Source organism: Hyla sarda, chromosome 4 (assembly GCF_029499605.1).
Source record: "Hyla sarda isolate aHylSar1 chromosome 4, aHylSar1.hap1, whole genome shotgun sequence".
NCBI classification, from domain to species: Eukaryota; Metazoa; Chordata; class Amphibia; order Anura; family Hylidae; genus Hyla; species Hyla sarda.
In genome coordinates, this window is record NC_079192.1 from 61,294,876 (window position 1) to 61,308,921 (window position 14,046).

Sequence of the window (14,046 nt, forward strand, 5' to 3'; positions counted from 1 at the left end):
GTAGTTTTGCAACATCTGGAGGGCCACAGTTTGTAGACCGCTGGCTTACACTAACTCACTTGTACACTCTGCACCTGGCCCAGCAAATGCATACGGCCGCTCAGGGTACGATACAGGAAAGAACCCGGCTGTCAATCAAATCCAACCTTTTCTCTGCATCAGTCTATAAAGTGAAAAGGTCAGATTTGCTGGCTGGCAGAGGAGTGTAGCACACGACTACCGTGCACTTCACTGGCTTAGAACTGGGTGCGAACTAAACTTTAACATGTCTGGTCAATATGTCAAAAGTTGTTTTAAATGCCAGTAACCCACAATTACAAGTTATCCCCTATCCTCAGGAGTCTCGAGAGCAGGGAACTGAGTCCCTCTCGTCTGAATGGAGTGGCAGGGACACGCATGTGTGTTGTAGTCCCATTCATTCTCTATGGAGGTTACTTTAGCTACCCATGGCTGTCTCTGCCAGCTCCCTTAGAGAATGAATGGAACAGTGATGCGCATCCTAGTACTTCATCCTGACTAGAGATGAGCGAACTTACAGTAAATTCGATTCGTCACGAACTTCTCGGCTCGGCAGTTGATGACTTTTCCTGCGTACATTAGTTCAGCCTTCAGGTGCTCCGGTGGGCTGGAAAAGGTGGATACAGTCCTAGGAAAGAGTCTCCTAGGACTGTATCCACCTTTTCCAGCCCACCGGAAAGCTGAACTAATTTATGCAGGAAAAGTCATCAACTGCCGAGCGGAGAAGTTCGTGACGAATCGAATTTACTGTAACTTCGCTCATCTCTAATCCTGACATAAGACTTGGGTCCCTGTTCTCAAAATTGTGGCAGTCGGACCCCCCATGATCAGATTGTTATGACTTGTAATTGTGGGACAACCCATTTAAAGGGGTATTCCAGGGGAAAACTTTTTTTTTTTTTATCAACTGGTGCCAGAAAGTTAAACAGATTTATAAATTACTTCTATTAAAAATTCTTAATCCTTCCAGTACTTATTAGCGGCTCTATACTACAGAGCAAATTCTCTTCTTTTGGGATTTATTTTCTGTCTAACCACAGCGCACTCTGCTGACACCCCATTTTAGGAACTTTCCACAGCAGCATATGTTTGCTATGGGGATTTTCTCCTGCTCTGGACAGTTCCTGACATGGACAGAGGTGTCAGCAGAGAGCACTGTGGTCATGACAGAAAAGAAATCCCAAAAGAAAAGAATTTCCTCTGTAGTATACAGCCGGTAATAAGTACTGGAAGGATTAAGATTTTTTAATAGAAGTAATTTACAAATCTGTTTAACTTTCTGGCACCAGTTGATTTAAAAAAAAAAAAGTTTTCCACCAGAGTACCCCTTTAAGTGCTTACTTGGCAGTGATTAGGGGGAAATGAGATGGGGAATCAGCTCCTAGGACTTTAGATCAGAACAAAGGTTAATTTTGGGTTCACTGTTGGGATGACCAGTTTGACCCCAATGTTGACTCCTTACAGGGTTCTGCAGCAACATCGGCTCTGAAAAGTTCTCTGAGAGAAAAACAACTTGTCGGAGCCGGTGATGCTGTTAAATCGAGTTCCTATTCACCAATCAGTAGACAAGAAAGAAGAGAAAAAAACACACGCGCCCCTAGTGCGGTACCGTGAGAGTATTTGGCACAAGTACAAGAATTGCGCTTACCAGAATGGGTTGCGCTGTGGGCACAACACCATGAAGAGCATAATAGATAAATCTGCATGCAGCCAGGATCCTCCGGTTAAAGACTTGGTCACTGGTGGAGATTCATAGGAAAAAAATGGCAGATGTAAAATTGGATCCTTAGTCCGGTGCAGCGCAGTAGAAGAAGAGTCCGTAATGCAGGGGTTAACTTCATATGGTTTATTCAAAACACAATCGCATACAGGGCACTTCCTCAGGCAATGTGTAAGTGCCCTGTATGGGCAAGAAACGCGTTGCGATTGTGTTTTGAATAAACCATATGAAGTTAACCCCTGCATTATGGACTCCTCTTCTACTGCACTGCGCCGGACTAAGGATCCAATTTTACATGTGCCATTTTTTTTCCTATTCACCAATCAGCACCATCATCAGCTACTGTCTGTAACGTTTGTGATAATGGCGCTGCCCCCTCTAGAATATGAATTATCATAGGATAAGGATGAGGCCTGAGCATCACCATGTTCTAAAATGAAAAGGTGAAGGAGCCCTGCTCTATATTCAGGTTATCAGAAATGGACATATATGACATAAAGCATTAAACATAGGAGTAAAGAATATATTTTCTGGGCTTCCTGTCAATCATCCCATTGAAGGACATTACAGTTAAAGGAGATATCCAGTCCTGAAAAACTTATCCCTTATGCTAAGAATAGGGGATAAGTTTCAGATCGCAAGGGGTGCAACCGCTGGGGGCCCCCTGTGATCTCCTGTACGGGGCCGGGACTCGCTGGCCAGAGAGCGCATGCTGACCACGGCACGAAGCTGCGGCTGACACGCCCCCTCAATATGGCCCCCCGAAGGCAGCACTCCATCTTTGACATAGAGTTGTATTGAGGGGGCGTGTCAGCCGCCGCTTCGTGTGGTTGTAGACACTCCCCCCTCCCGCGGGCTACCGGGGCCCCGTACAAGGAGATGGCAGGGGGGGGGGGGGGGGGGGGGGGGGGGGGGGGGGGGGGGGGGGGGGGGGGGGGGGGAATGGGGTGTTTTGTGCCCATCGGTCGGACCCCTCGTGATCTGATTAACTTAGGGGATACGTTTTTCAGGACTGGACTACCCCTTTAACCTCTACAAACCTAAAATGGCTAAAAAACAGGGCACAGAGGTCTTTTCACATGGGGAAAACATATAATATTACATTCTTGGTACAAATGCTGGTGTAGGCCATTTCCCATAAATCTGACATTTCTATATTACGGTGAATTATATACAAGTGAGATCTACATTCTTGTGCAATAAAATTCTCTCAGATCGATATACTAAAGAACATAAAGGAGACACAAAGATGAGATAAAAGTAGTTTGAGGTCTTTTTTTGTTACAATAGTATCAAGTCCCATATGTACAAATTGTGATTACATTATTAACATTTAAAGACGTCTTCCAGACTATCTCGACAAAGGAAGAGCTATCTGTACGGAGAGGACGTCCCTCCGAATTTATGATCAGTCTTCTCTTTGATAGAATAAAATCTTCATTTAGCTTAGGAATTAGAACATACACGCAATAGACCGGCTATTGTTCCATAAGACTATGCCTCAATATTGTACAGCCAAGACATCCTGACTTGGTAGACCCACCAGAGTGGTTAAGATTGGTGTAAACCTTCGGAAGGTATATCAGTCTTTAAGGGTTTATGAGATGTTCCTTTTCAGGCCCATCACAATCCAGGTTCATGAATTACACTTGATTTCCTAGCCTTTGGAGGCGGTGTTGGTGGCTTTCCTTCTTCCCTTCTTGGCAATGGTGGAGGTATCTGGAGAAGGTCAGAAAGTTTAGAATATTCAGTATAGGAATCGGTAAAGCAATTATGCTGTGGAAATATACATTATCCTAAAATGTGTATTGCCATTTACCTCAGTGGAAAGGCGCTGGGTACCCTCATTGGATCTGCTTTTAGGAGGTGGTGGAGGTGGTGACCCAAAAATTTGTAATGCAAACATCGCCATGTGTAGACCAGTGATGGAAAACCCTGCACGAATAAAAGGACAGTATATTATTTGTGCACATGATTTGTTGGGTCACCCTTTTTACTACAGACACTCATTGGTAACACATGTAGCCCAAGAAAACAAATGACTAACCTATGGCTTAAGCGGAATACCCAAAAATGTAAACAACTTTTAGCATAGTAGAAGTATTGTGCAAAGAACATCCTGAAATCAACAGCAATTTTATTTATGAACATTTTACATATTACTTGTATTAGTTGTCTTTAGAATATTCACAGAAGGACCAGGTGAGGTAAAAGGGAGCGGCCATAGACTGAAGGTTGTGTGGTTGAACAGCAATGAGGGAGATCTCAGTTTCATGGCGGCTGGTGGTATAAGAGGTGAGCTCTAGACTACCATACATTTATAGAATGCTATGGGTATGCCATAAATGTCTAAGGCTATGTGCATACTAAATTCTTTTAGCCATTTTTGTGGGCCGTAAGTTCTTGAATGAATGGCTTTGTAATACATGGATGGCCTGAGTTGAGAGAGCCACAGCTTGTTGAGAGGTCCCAGAAACAAGGAAAAAAGTCCAGAAGGTTGAATGTGCTATACTTACTATGGGTTCTGGGGGTTCTAGGAGTGATAGGGGTAGGAGTAAGGGGTGTTATTCCTTGATTTGTTGAGCTAGTGCTGAGGGTGAGGCGGGCCATCTGAAAGCTGAAGACTCTTTGGGCGCATCTTGGTGGACAAGCTCTGGGAAGACACCTGAACCAGAGTAGAGGAGATAAAGGATATGAGGCTGAATAAATTGGACATTGCCATGTTCCTTCCATTCTCCTTCCCAATAACCCCCCACATTTTTCTCTATTGCCATGTTCCTTCCATTGTCCTTCCCAATAACCCCCCCCTCATTTTTCTCTATTGCCCTGTCCCTTCCATTGCCCTTCCCAATAACCCCCCCCATTTTTCTCTATTGCCCTGTCCCTTCCATTGCCCTTCCCAATAACCCCCCCCCCCCCCCATTTTTCTCTATTGCCATGTTCCTTCCATTGCCCTTCCCAATAACCCCCCCTATCTTTCTCTATTGGCATGCTCCTTCCATTGTCCTTTCCCAATAACCCCCCCCCCCCCCTATTTTTCTCTATTGTCATGTTTCTTACATTCTCCTTCCCAATAATTCCCCCCCCCCCTATTTTTCTCTATTGTCATGTTCCTTCCATTCTCCTTCCCAATAACCCCCCCCATTTTTCTCTATTGCCATGTTCCTTCCATTTGCCCTTCCCAATAACCCCCCTATCTTTCTCTATTGCCATGTTCCTTTCCCATTGCCCTTCCCAATAACCCCCCCCTATCTTTCTCTATTGGCATGGCTCCTTCCATTGTCCTTTCCAATAACCCCCCCCCCCCCCTATTTTTCTCTATTGTCATGTTTTCTTCCATTCTCCTTCCCAATAATTCCCCCCCCCCCCCCTATTTTTCTCTGTCATGTTCCTTCCATTCTCCTTCCCAATAACCCCCCCCCCCCCATTTTTCTCTATTGCCATGTTCCTTCAATTGCCCCTTCCCAATAACCCCCCCTATCTTTCCTCTATTGCCATGCTCCTTCCATTGTCCTTTCCAATAACCCCCTATTTTTCTCTATTGTCATGTACTTTCCATTCTCCTTCCCAATAACCCCCCAATTTTTCTCTATTGTCATGTTCCTTCCATTTGCCCTTCCCAATAACCCCCCCATTTTTCTCTATTGCCATGATCTTTCTCTATTGCCTTGCTCCTTCCATTGTCCTTTCCAATAACCCCCCTATTTTTCTCTATTGTCATGTACTTTCCATTCTCCTTCCCAATAACCCCCCAATTTTTCTCTATTGTCATGTTCCTTCCATTGCCCTTCCCAATAACCCCCCCATTTTTCTCTATTGCCATGTTCCTTCCATTGCCCTTCCCAATAACCCCCCCCTATCTTTCTCTATTGCCTTGCTCCTTCCATTGTCCTTTCCAATAACCCCCCCTATTTTTCTCTATTGTCATGTTCCTTCCATTCTCCTTCCCAATAACCCCCCATTTTTCTCTATTGTCATGTTTCTTCCATTCTCCTTCCCAATAACCCCCCCATTTTCTCTATTGTCATGTTCCTTCCATTGTCCTTTACAATAACCCCCCATTTTTCTCTATTGCCCTGTCCCTTCATTGCCCTTCCCAATAACCCCCCCCCCCCCATTTTTCTCTATTGCCATGTTCCTTCCACTGCCCTTCCCAATAACCCCCCCTATCTTTCTCTATTGGCATGCTCCTTCCATTGTCCTTTCCAATAACCCCCCTATTTTTCTCTATTGTCATGTTCCTTCCATTCTCCTTCCAAATAATCCCCCCCCTCATTTTTCTCTATTGTCATGTCCTTCCATTCTCCTTCCAATACCCCCCCCCCCCCATTTTTCTCTATTGCCATGTTCCTTCTATTGTCCTTTCCAATAACCCCCCTATTTTTCTCTATTGTCATGTTCCTTCCATTCTCCTTCCCAATAACCCCCCCTTAGTTTTTCTCTATTGTCATGTTCCTTCCATTGTCCTTTCCAATAACCCCCCCCCCCCCCCTATTTTTCTCCATTGTCATGTTCCTTCCATTGTCCTCCCCAATAGCCCACCCCATTTTTCTCTAGTCATACACAATCCCTTCATGGCTGGCTTCTCACCTCCCTCTCCCCAGGTCGCTCTGTGATTGTTTGAGACTGGCTGACATTATGCTTCAGCCTCATCATCCTGATGTCACCATCTTCTCGGTCATTGTGTTCTTCATGTCGGGAGATGAGGGATCCACGGCGAGGAGGTACAGGTTCTGGAAGTGAACTTAAGAAAAGAAAACATATTCAAATATGGAGAGGTCATCCTAATAAATAACAATATGGAGCATGCAATTTAACTTAAAAAATCCTTTACTAAAATGCATTAAAAAAAATTTAAATCTTATCCCTACAGATAAAACTATGTGTTATGCTCAAAACTCAGTTCTAAAATAAAGTATATTACTTTGAGAAGTCCATGCTTAGCTCATTCTCTACCGCTTCTGTGTCATGTGACCTTGACGGACTCACAATATAAGTCTATAGGGCCTTCCAGGTCTCAGAGTGGAAGGGGGAGCATTGGGCCGCCCACCTGTCTCCCTGCTTGTTCATCCCATCTTTTGGGGTCTGAAAACTCCCAGGATATGTCATTAGTTCTTTAATGGACAAGTATGCTTTAAAAATGAGGTTTATTTCTGGGCCCCAACACTGAAGACATTATTAAGGAGGAGAGCAAGAGAAGGTATAAAGGTGTTCAACAACAATAATAAATGGATATGGGAGGTCTCTTTATATTATCAACATAGACATAGAAACATAGAATGTGTTGGCACATAAGAACCATTTGGCCCATCTCGTCTGGCCAAGAAGATCAACTCTACAGCCATATAAATCATCCTTTACATGAGAGGTGACAATATATGAAAGAGTTCCACACATAGTTAAACTTTGGAAGTAATGGCAGATATGCTGACAGGGTATAAAAGACTGGCAACGAGCAGCTAATAACACTAATAATGTAATGCCATATAGTGCCAAACTAGTACCACAATTTTGCCTTAATATCACAACCAATTCCATGAGACAAGGTTGTGACAAATCACCAAAGAAGGGAATAACCAAATAGTCCACATACCCTTCTGAGCCTGGTCTGGAGCTACCACTCCCTGAAGAAGAAGACGATACAGTGGACAACCTTCGTAGTGTGGCCGATGTGATATATGGAACAACCACAGAGCCGGCACGACTTAGCTTTCTATCTGTCAAACTGGAAGGCTGGAGTAGAGAAATGAACAGTTGTGTTAGATGATTGATAAAAACTATTCTAATCCATTTTGATGTTCTCCAGCTCTCCAGAATCTACTGGACTCTTACCAAAGTGATTGTCCCATATAGCTTTTCTACCTTCCCCCTAAGTTCGTGGAAACAGGACACAAGTCTGTCATGAAGAGGCCGGAGGTTCTCTGTTAATTTCTCTCCATGAATGCGGATTCCTTGAGCCAGGAGAGGCATCTGGATTCAGAGAGTGGAGACAAGGTATAAAGGGGGAGAAGAGAGTACGAAACCATGAGCACAACCAGTAAAAGAAGAGGATTACCATACTAATGACAAGAAATTGACCAACAAATCGTGCTATGTATAGACCAAGGTATGACGTGTCACCTGCTTCTTACAATAACTGGACTCTTACCTGCAGAGCTATCAACTGTTTGAGGAGTTCTATCTTGTCCTGGTCTCCAGGATGTTCTTGAAGGTAGCGCTCAGTAAAGAAGGCCTGGAACAGATGGAGAGATGTCGTAAATAAGTCAGGGCAGACAGAAGATGCTTGATGGCCAAAGGAAATGCTTATCCAATATCATGGTGAACACATACTCCACTCTTACAAAATCTCTTGGTTTCCAGCAGTTCAGACCATTACTATGGCTGGTGATATAGCGGCACATTTTCACAGTCATTGCCGGTAATTTGGATCGCATGAATCCATTCATGGTTCCGACAGATGGTTAACTCCAGTTGTTGCATCTTTGCAATTCTATAATTATTTTAGAAGGTACAAACAAGTCGAACCAGCTCCACCCCAAGCTTCAGCGCACGGACAGGACCAGGACTGGGTCCAGATATATGCAAAAGAGGAAGAATGTCCAGCGCACACACGTATAAAACTGAGCTGCTTTATTGCATAGTTGCCATAGGAAACATCGGACACTCAGGTAACGTGACGCGTTTCGGCCAGCAAGGCTGGCCGAAACGCGTCACATTACCTGAGTGTCCGATGTTTCCTATGGCAACTATGCAATAAAGCAGCTCAGTTTTATACGTGTGTGCGCTGGACATTCTTCCTCTTATAATTATTTTAACAGGTTTATCCACCAGTTTACAAATGGGATCAACCAATGTAAAAAAAAAGTTAAATCACTATGAGGGGCATTTATTAAACCTCTGCTACGTATGTTAGTTATTCCTCTGGTTTTTTTTTTACCTGTTTTTCGCATATGTGCGACAAATTTATTATCTTGTTTTGTAAATTTGTCACGTAAGCAAATCACGTAAGCGAATTCAGGATCGTCGCACAGTATAGCGATATTTTTAGTCAGAAAATTTCTACCCATTGGAAACGGTCATTTCGTGCTCTCTGAAAGATACAGAGTTAAGAATCAAACAGTCTTTCCCAAGTAGTGTGCCTCCAGCTGTTGCAAAAATCTAGCTCCCAGCATGCTCTGCCTGCTACGGCATGCTGGAAGTTGTGGTTTTGCAAAGTTGGAAGGGTCAGAGGTTGCCGAAGTACAACTCCCACCATGCTTGGGCAGCCATGATTTGCTGTAATACACCTATTGAATTAATCTTTGCTTCACATAAATCTCTGACAGGGTAGGGGGGGGGGGGTTAACCACCATGGCCGATGGCCTTTGATGGCTCCGGTTATAAATCCGCAGTCTACACCTTCCGCTCCCCATCCTGATCGCGGCAGTGAAAGCAAAGTTCCGATGAAGGGGGTGAAGGTTCTTGTTCATTAAAGAACCCGGAATCAAGAAATTCTCTCTAGTCTTTATTCGCCAGCATGGGATTTTTTTCAAGATTTTGCACAGCACATTTAAAATTTGTCCAATTTAGTTTTAAAAATTACCCAAAAGATTACCTAGTTGGAAAAGTATCAAACTATACCAAAATATTGCTATCCGTTGTTTGCTAACAGACTTCTCTGAAAATGGTTTGTAAGCCTAGCTTGACCTGGAGTAAATTTAGCAGGGTTTTCAAGCCATTGCGACTTTTATGCGAAAGTCGCGGTTAATAAATGTTTGACTATATCAAGTAAGATTTTCAAAACAGCGTAAATTACCCGGGAAAACAAAAAGAGCTCCTCTCGCTTTCTTGGTAAAATGTCGCACGAAAAAAAACGCGGTGTCGCAATTGCGACAAATTTACACACAAAAAACGGGTAAACCGTTTGATAAATGTCCAGCTATGTAAATACATTATTAAAAAGGGAAACTGACAGCTGGTTCACCCACACTAAACCCAATCCACAGGGTTATAGTGCAGCTAAACCGGACTAAAATGAGATAGAACTTAAGGAGATACAACAAGTACAGTGGTCCCTCAGGTTACAATATTAATTGGTTCCGGGACGACCATTGTATGTTGAAACCATTTTATGTTGAGACCAGAACTCAATGGAAACCTGGTAATTGGTTCTGAAGCCACCAAAATGTCATCCAAAAATAGGAAAAAGTGAGGATTAAAGAAAAATAAGTAGATCACTAATACAGATAAAGCAAATCCTTACATATAAAAGTAAGAAAGATCTGCTGGGAGCTGTAATCACTGTCTATGTCAGTGTTTCCCAACCAGGGTGCCTCCAGCTGTAGCAAAACTACAACTCTCAGCATGCCCGGACAGCCAAAGGCTGTCCGGGCATGCTGAGAGTTGTAGTTTTGCAACAGCTGGAGGCACCTTGGATGGAAAATGCTGGTCTATGTAGCGGACAGGAGCTTCTTCAGGGTTCTGTACAGAATACACAATGTCCTAAAAAAGTAACATGGAGCCTGGACTGTCCGTACATTGTATGTTGAGTCTGGTTTCAAGTTACACTGGTCCAGAAAAGACCATTGTATGTTGAGGCCATTGTAAGTTAAGGGATCACTGTATTAGCAATGGACCCTAATAATTCTCATATCTCCTAAATGGCGGCACTGATCGAAATGAGTTGTATCTCATTTAAAGGGGTTCTCCACTGCGTTAACCTTCTTGGGGCAGTTGGGTAGTACTGTGGTATATGTTATTACCCCTTTGTTTCCTGCTGGTAACGCTACTGTAGTTGGGTTATTTTTTACCTTATTTTCAAACCCGGAAGCTGGTTACTTCATTAGTTTGCTGGCTTTTTTCGACCACTGTTTTTTTTCAGCCGCCGCCATCTTTCCATCGCTACGTCACCCTGCAGGGTGTTGTGTTGGAGGCCGGCCTGCCCACGCTCTGTACGTGCCCGCCTCCCGCGCTGATGAATATTCCACCGTCATAATCGCGGACCTCCTTCCTTTCAGCTTCTTATAAGCTGATTGGGCTGCTTGCGGCGAATCTGCTCCGCTGTTGCGCGCATGCGCAGTTCGTCCTCGGTCGGGAGGGTCATCTGCGCATGTGCCATTGTGTTTTCAGCTTCGGGACTGACGCGCTGGGGTATTGTTAACACTAACCTTGCCAGAGGGGAGTCCCTGTGTGCTGGACAGCTCCCAAAGGTTTGCTAGGCGCTCTCTGGCAGATGACCCTCCCGACCGAGGACGAACTGCGCATGCGCCCAACAACGGAGCCGATTCGCCGCGAGCAGCCCAATCAGCTTATAAGAAGCTGAAAGGAAGGAGGTCCCCGATTATAATGGTGGAATATTCATCAGCGCGGGAGGCGGGCACATACGGAGCGTGGCGCAGGCCGGCCTCCAACACAACACCCTGCAGGGTGACGTAGCGATGGAAAGATGGCGGCAGTTGAAAAAAAACAGTGGTCGAAAAAAGCCAGCAAACTAATGAAGTAACCAGCTTCCGGGTTTGAAAATAAGGTAAAAAATAACCCAACTACGGTAGTGTTACCAGCAGGAAACAAAGGGGTAATAACATATAGCCACAGTACTACCTAACTGCCCCAAGAAGGTTAACGCAGTGGAGAACCCCTTTAAATTCGGTTCACTACCCTATAACCCTGTGTATTGGGTTAAGTGTAGGTGAACCGGCTGTCATTTTCCCTTACTGCACTGATCCTCAGTTTGGACAGTGAAAGATCAGCACTTATTTTTACGGAGCCAATCAGACAGCTCAAGCGGCATGCGGGGAAGGCCGCACAAAGAATAACAGGATCATTTGGACGTCCCTTTGCGCCAATCAGCCTTTGGCTGGACATCCTCTACCACAAAGGGGTGATGTGCGATGACTGACTGCCAATGAATTTTGAGCAGATGAACGCGCTAATTCTGGGCCCTATTACATTACAAGGCGCTGTCAACCTATTCGGACAATAAAAGCCCCATATAATAGTGCCCCTAGTGTTATTATAACCCAGTGGGGGCAAATAAAAGTTTATTGATGGTTGCCTGTAGAAACCAGCACAATTGTGAATGCAGCTCTGAAGTACAATACAGGCTGTTAATTTAGCATCAAGAGAACATAAGAATTATTAAGAATTATTCAGAATGTTACTTAACTTTTTATGTAGATTATACCAATAATAATAGAGCTGAAAGGTGGCCATTACCTTTGAAGTCAGAGAATATATTTAAACTAACATAAGAGCGTATAATGCTACACGAGCCATCAAGCCTTCAGTATACTTCAGACGTAACTTGTTCTTAGATTACTGGATTAGATACATTTTTATAGTTTAAACAACTATATTAATATGTAATGGTATTCTTTCTATTCTATCTTTATAGCTCTTGAAGCTCAATTTTTCTTAAACAGAGTTTAATATCCATCATATTGACCAAAATTATAATATTCTAAATATCTGCAGCCACCACTAGGGGGAGCTAATCTTCTTATTGCATACTGTTTGTACATTTAACCCATTAATAGAATGGCATTGGCTCCCCCTCATGCAGTGTTTCCCAACCAGGGTGCCTTCAGCCATTGCAAAACTCCAACTCCCAGAATGCCCGGACAGCCGTTGGCTGTCCGGGCATGCTGGGAGTTGTAGTTTTGCAATGGCTGAAGGCACCCTGGTTGGGAAACACTGATATAGTGTATGATATGAAATCTGAACGTTAATGTTCATAAAGAGAGGGGGGGGGGGGGGGGGGAGGGGAGTGACTAAAACTTAACTTTTAATCTAATTCTCATAAAAGAAATACACATATATGTGATATAAAGTGTGGGGTAGAACTGATGATGTCTCCCCACAAAAAGACGCAATAAATCTACACATTGTTAAATGAATCAGAGTGTTATGTAGTATTTATATATCAATGGTTATCCCCATACCGCCCGACGCGTTTCGGCCACCATCGATGGCCTCCTCAGGGACAATTGGGGTGTGCATTTATACCATATAAAACCTACTCTTTAGACTCCCCCCCCCCCTTTCTTTATACTAATTGACTGGGAGTTTTGGTACTTTGGTTGGTAGATACCTTGTGTACAATTTCTACATTACTTTATTATCGTTAATGTTTATAACCACCTTTTCGTAGTTGGCGAATCCTCCCATGACGGCAGGGTCCACGATACCATTGAGCAGCATAGATAGTGGGTGCAGAGGAAGGCTGGGGTCTGCCTTGTGCTGCTGGACCAGATGATTTATCTTCTCATTGGTTAGCTCCATTGTCTCTATGGCATTCTGTAATGGGCTGATCTCTTCCTGTGGGAACAAATGATGTTAGACGCCATTCTTGCATCAAAATTATTAGGAATGCCTACCTATTGTATAAGTAGACACATTCAAATGGTTGGACAACATTAGATAAAAGGCTCTGCTTTTACCAGAAACAGCACCGCTCCTGGGCATAGAGTTTGTCTGGTACTGCATTGAACATGGCATTGCCCATGGGAAAGAGAGGCACTGTTTCTGGAAAAAGCAGAAACTCTGAAATCTCATTGGTTTCAATGTCTTAAATCAATCATAAAGGAGGTAAGATTGGAATTTGTATGGAATGAAGCCAATTCAATTTCATAATATGTGGCTATATAATATTTAACAATGCTAGACTCAGGGTGTTCAATGCTGTGCAAAAGCTGACAAGACCATCCTAAGAACAGCTGGACTCTGACTCTCATGGACTGATACCATCATGCTGTAAGAACTTTATCTTTTGTTTTCTGAACTTGTCTTGCAAAACTCTTTTATATATTTTTGTAACTGTATGTCATTTGTTTCTGTATTTTTATATAGTCAGCACTGTGATACCTTTTATCAGATTAAATGTTTAATTAATCAGCTCTGGTCTTTGATCTCTAAATATAGGAGCTCACCTTTCTGAAGGAGGCTCTGGTAAAACACGTTAATTTGGTGACTTGCCGGGACTTGTAGTGGATACCCAGAGGTACCCTCCCGCAAACCCTTGCCTGTACCCAAATCCAGGTACACACGGGCCATGGGTGGACCGTCTTGGCTGGACCGATAGGGTGTGATCGTGACAACTGGTGGCAGCGTCGGGATATATTTAGATTTTAAGTGCTTGCTGGATTTTACCTGTAAGGAAATCTTAGCACTAAAAAGAAATTGCATACATATTCTTGTGTGTAAATTCCAAAGACAGAGCTCAGTGCTGGTTTAAAAGACATACAAAAAGAGTGCAAGACAGTTCTGTCCTCCCCATCTCCTGTTTTACCTCCTCTGTCTCATCTCGTAAATATGGAGGCATATCGCAAGCA

General features: G+C 43.6%; 1 protein-coding gene across 1 annotated transcript in view; it reads right to left on the minus strand.

The window, feature by feature from the left end:
- Nucleotides 1-2,988: 2,988 nt before the first annotated feature.
- DOCK5 (dedicator of cytokinesis 5) overlaps nucleotides 2,989-14,046 on the minus strand; it is a 146,206-nt gene continuing 135,148 nt past the window's right edge. The window contains 9 exon segments of the mRNA XM_056571148.1: nucleotides 2,989-3,457; nucleotides 3,558-3,673; nucleotides 4,255-4,342; nucleotides 4,344-4,403; nucleotides 6,329-6,482; nucleotides 7,332-7,471; nucleotides 7,571-7,708; nucleotides 7,887-7,970; nucleotides 12,857-13,033. Coding sequence (XP_056427123.1) covers nucleotides 3,362-3,457; nucleotides 3,558-3,673; nucleotides 4,255-4,342; nucleotides 4,344-4,403; nucleotides 6,329-6,482; nucleotides 7,332-7,471; nucleotides 7,571-7,708; nucleotides 7,887-7,970; nucleotides 12,857-13,033 — 1,053 coding nt within the window. The 3' untranslated portion in view covers nucleotides 2,989-3,361.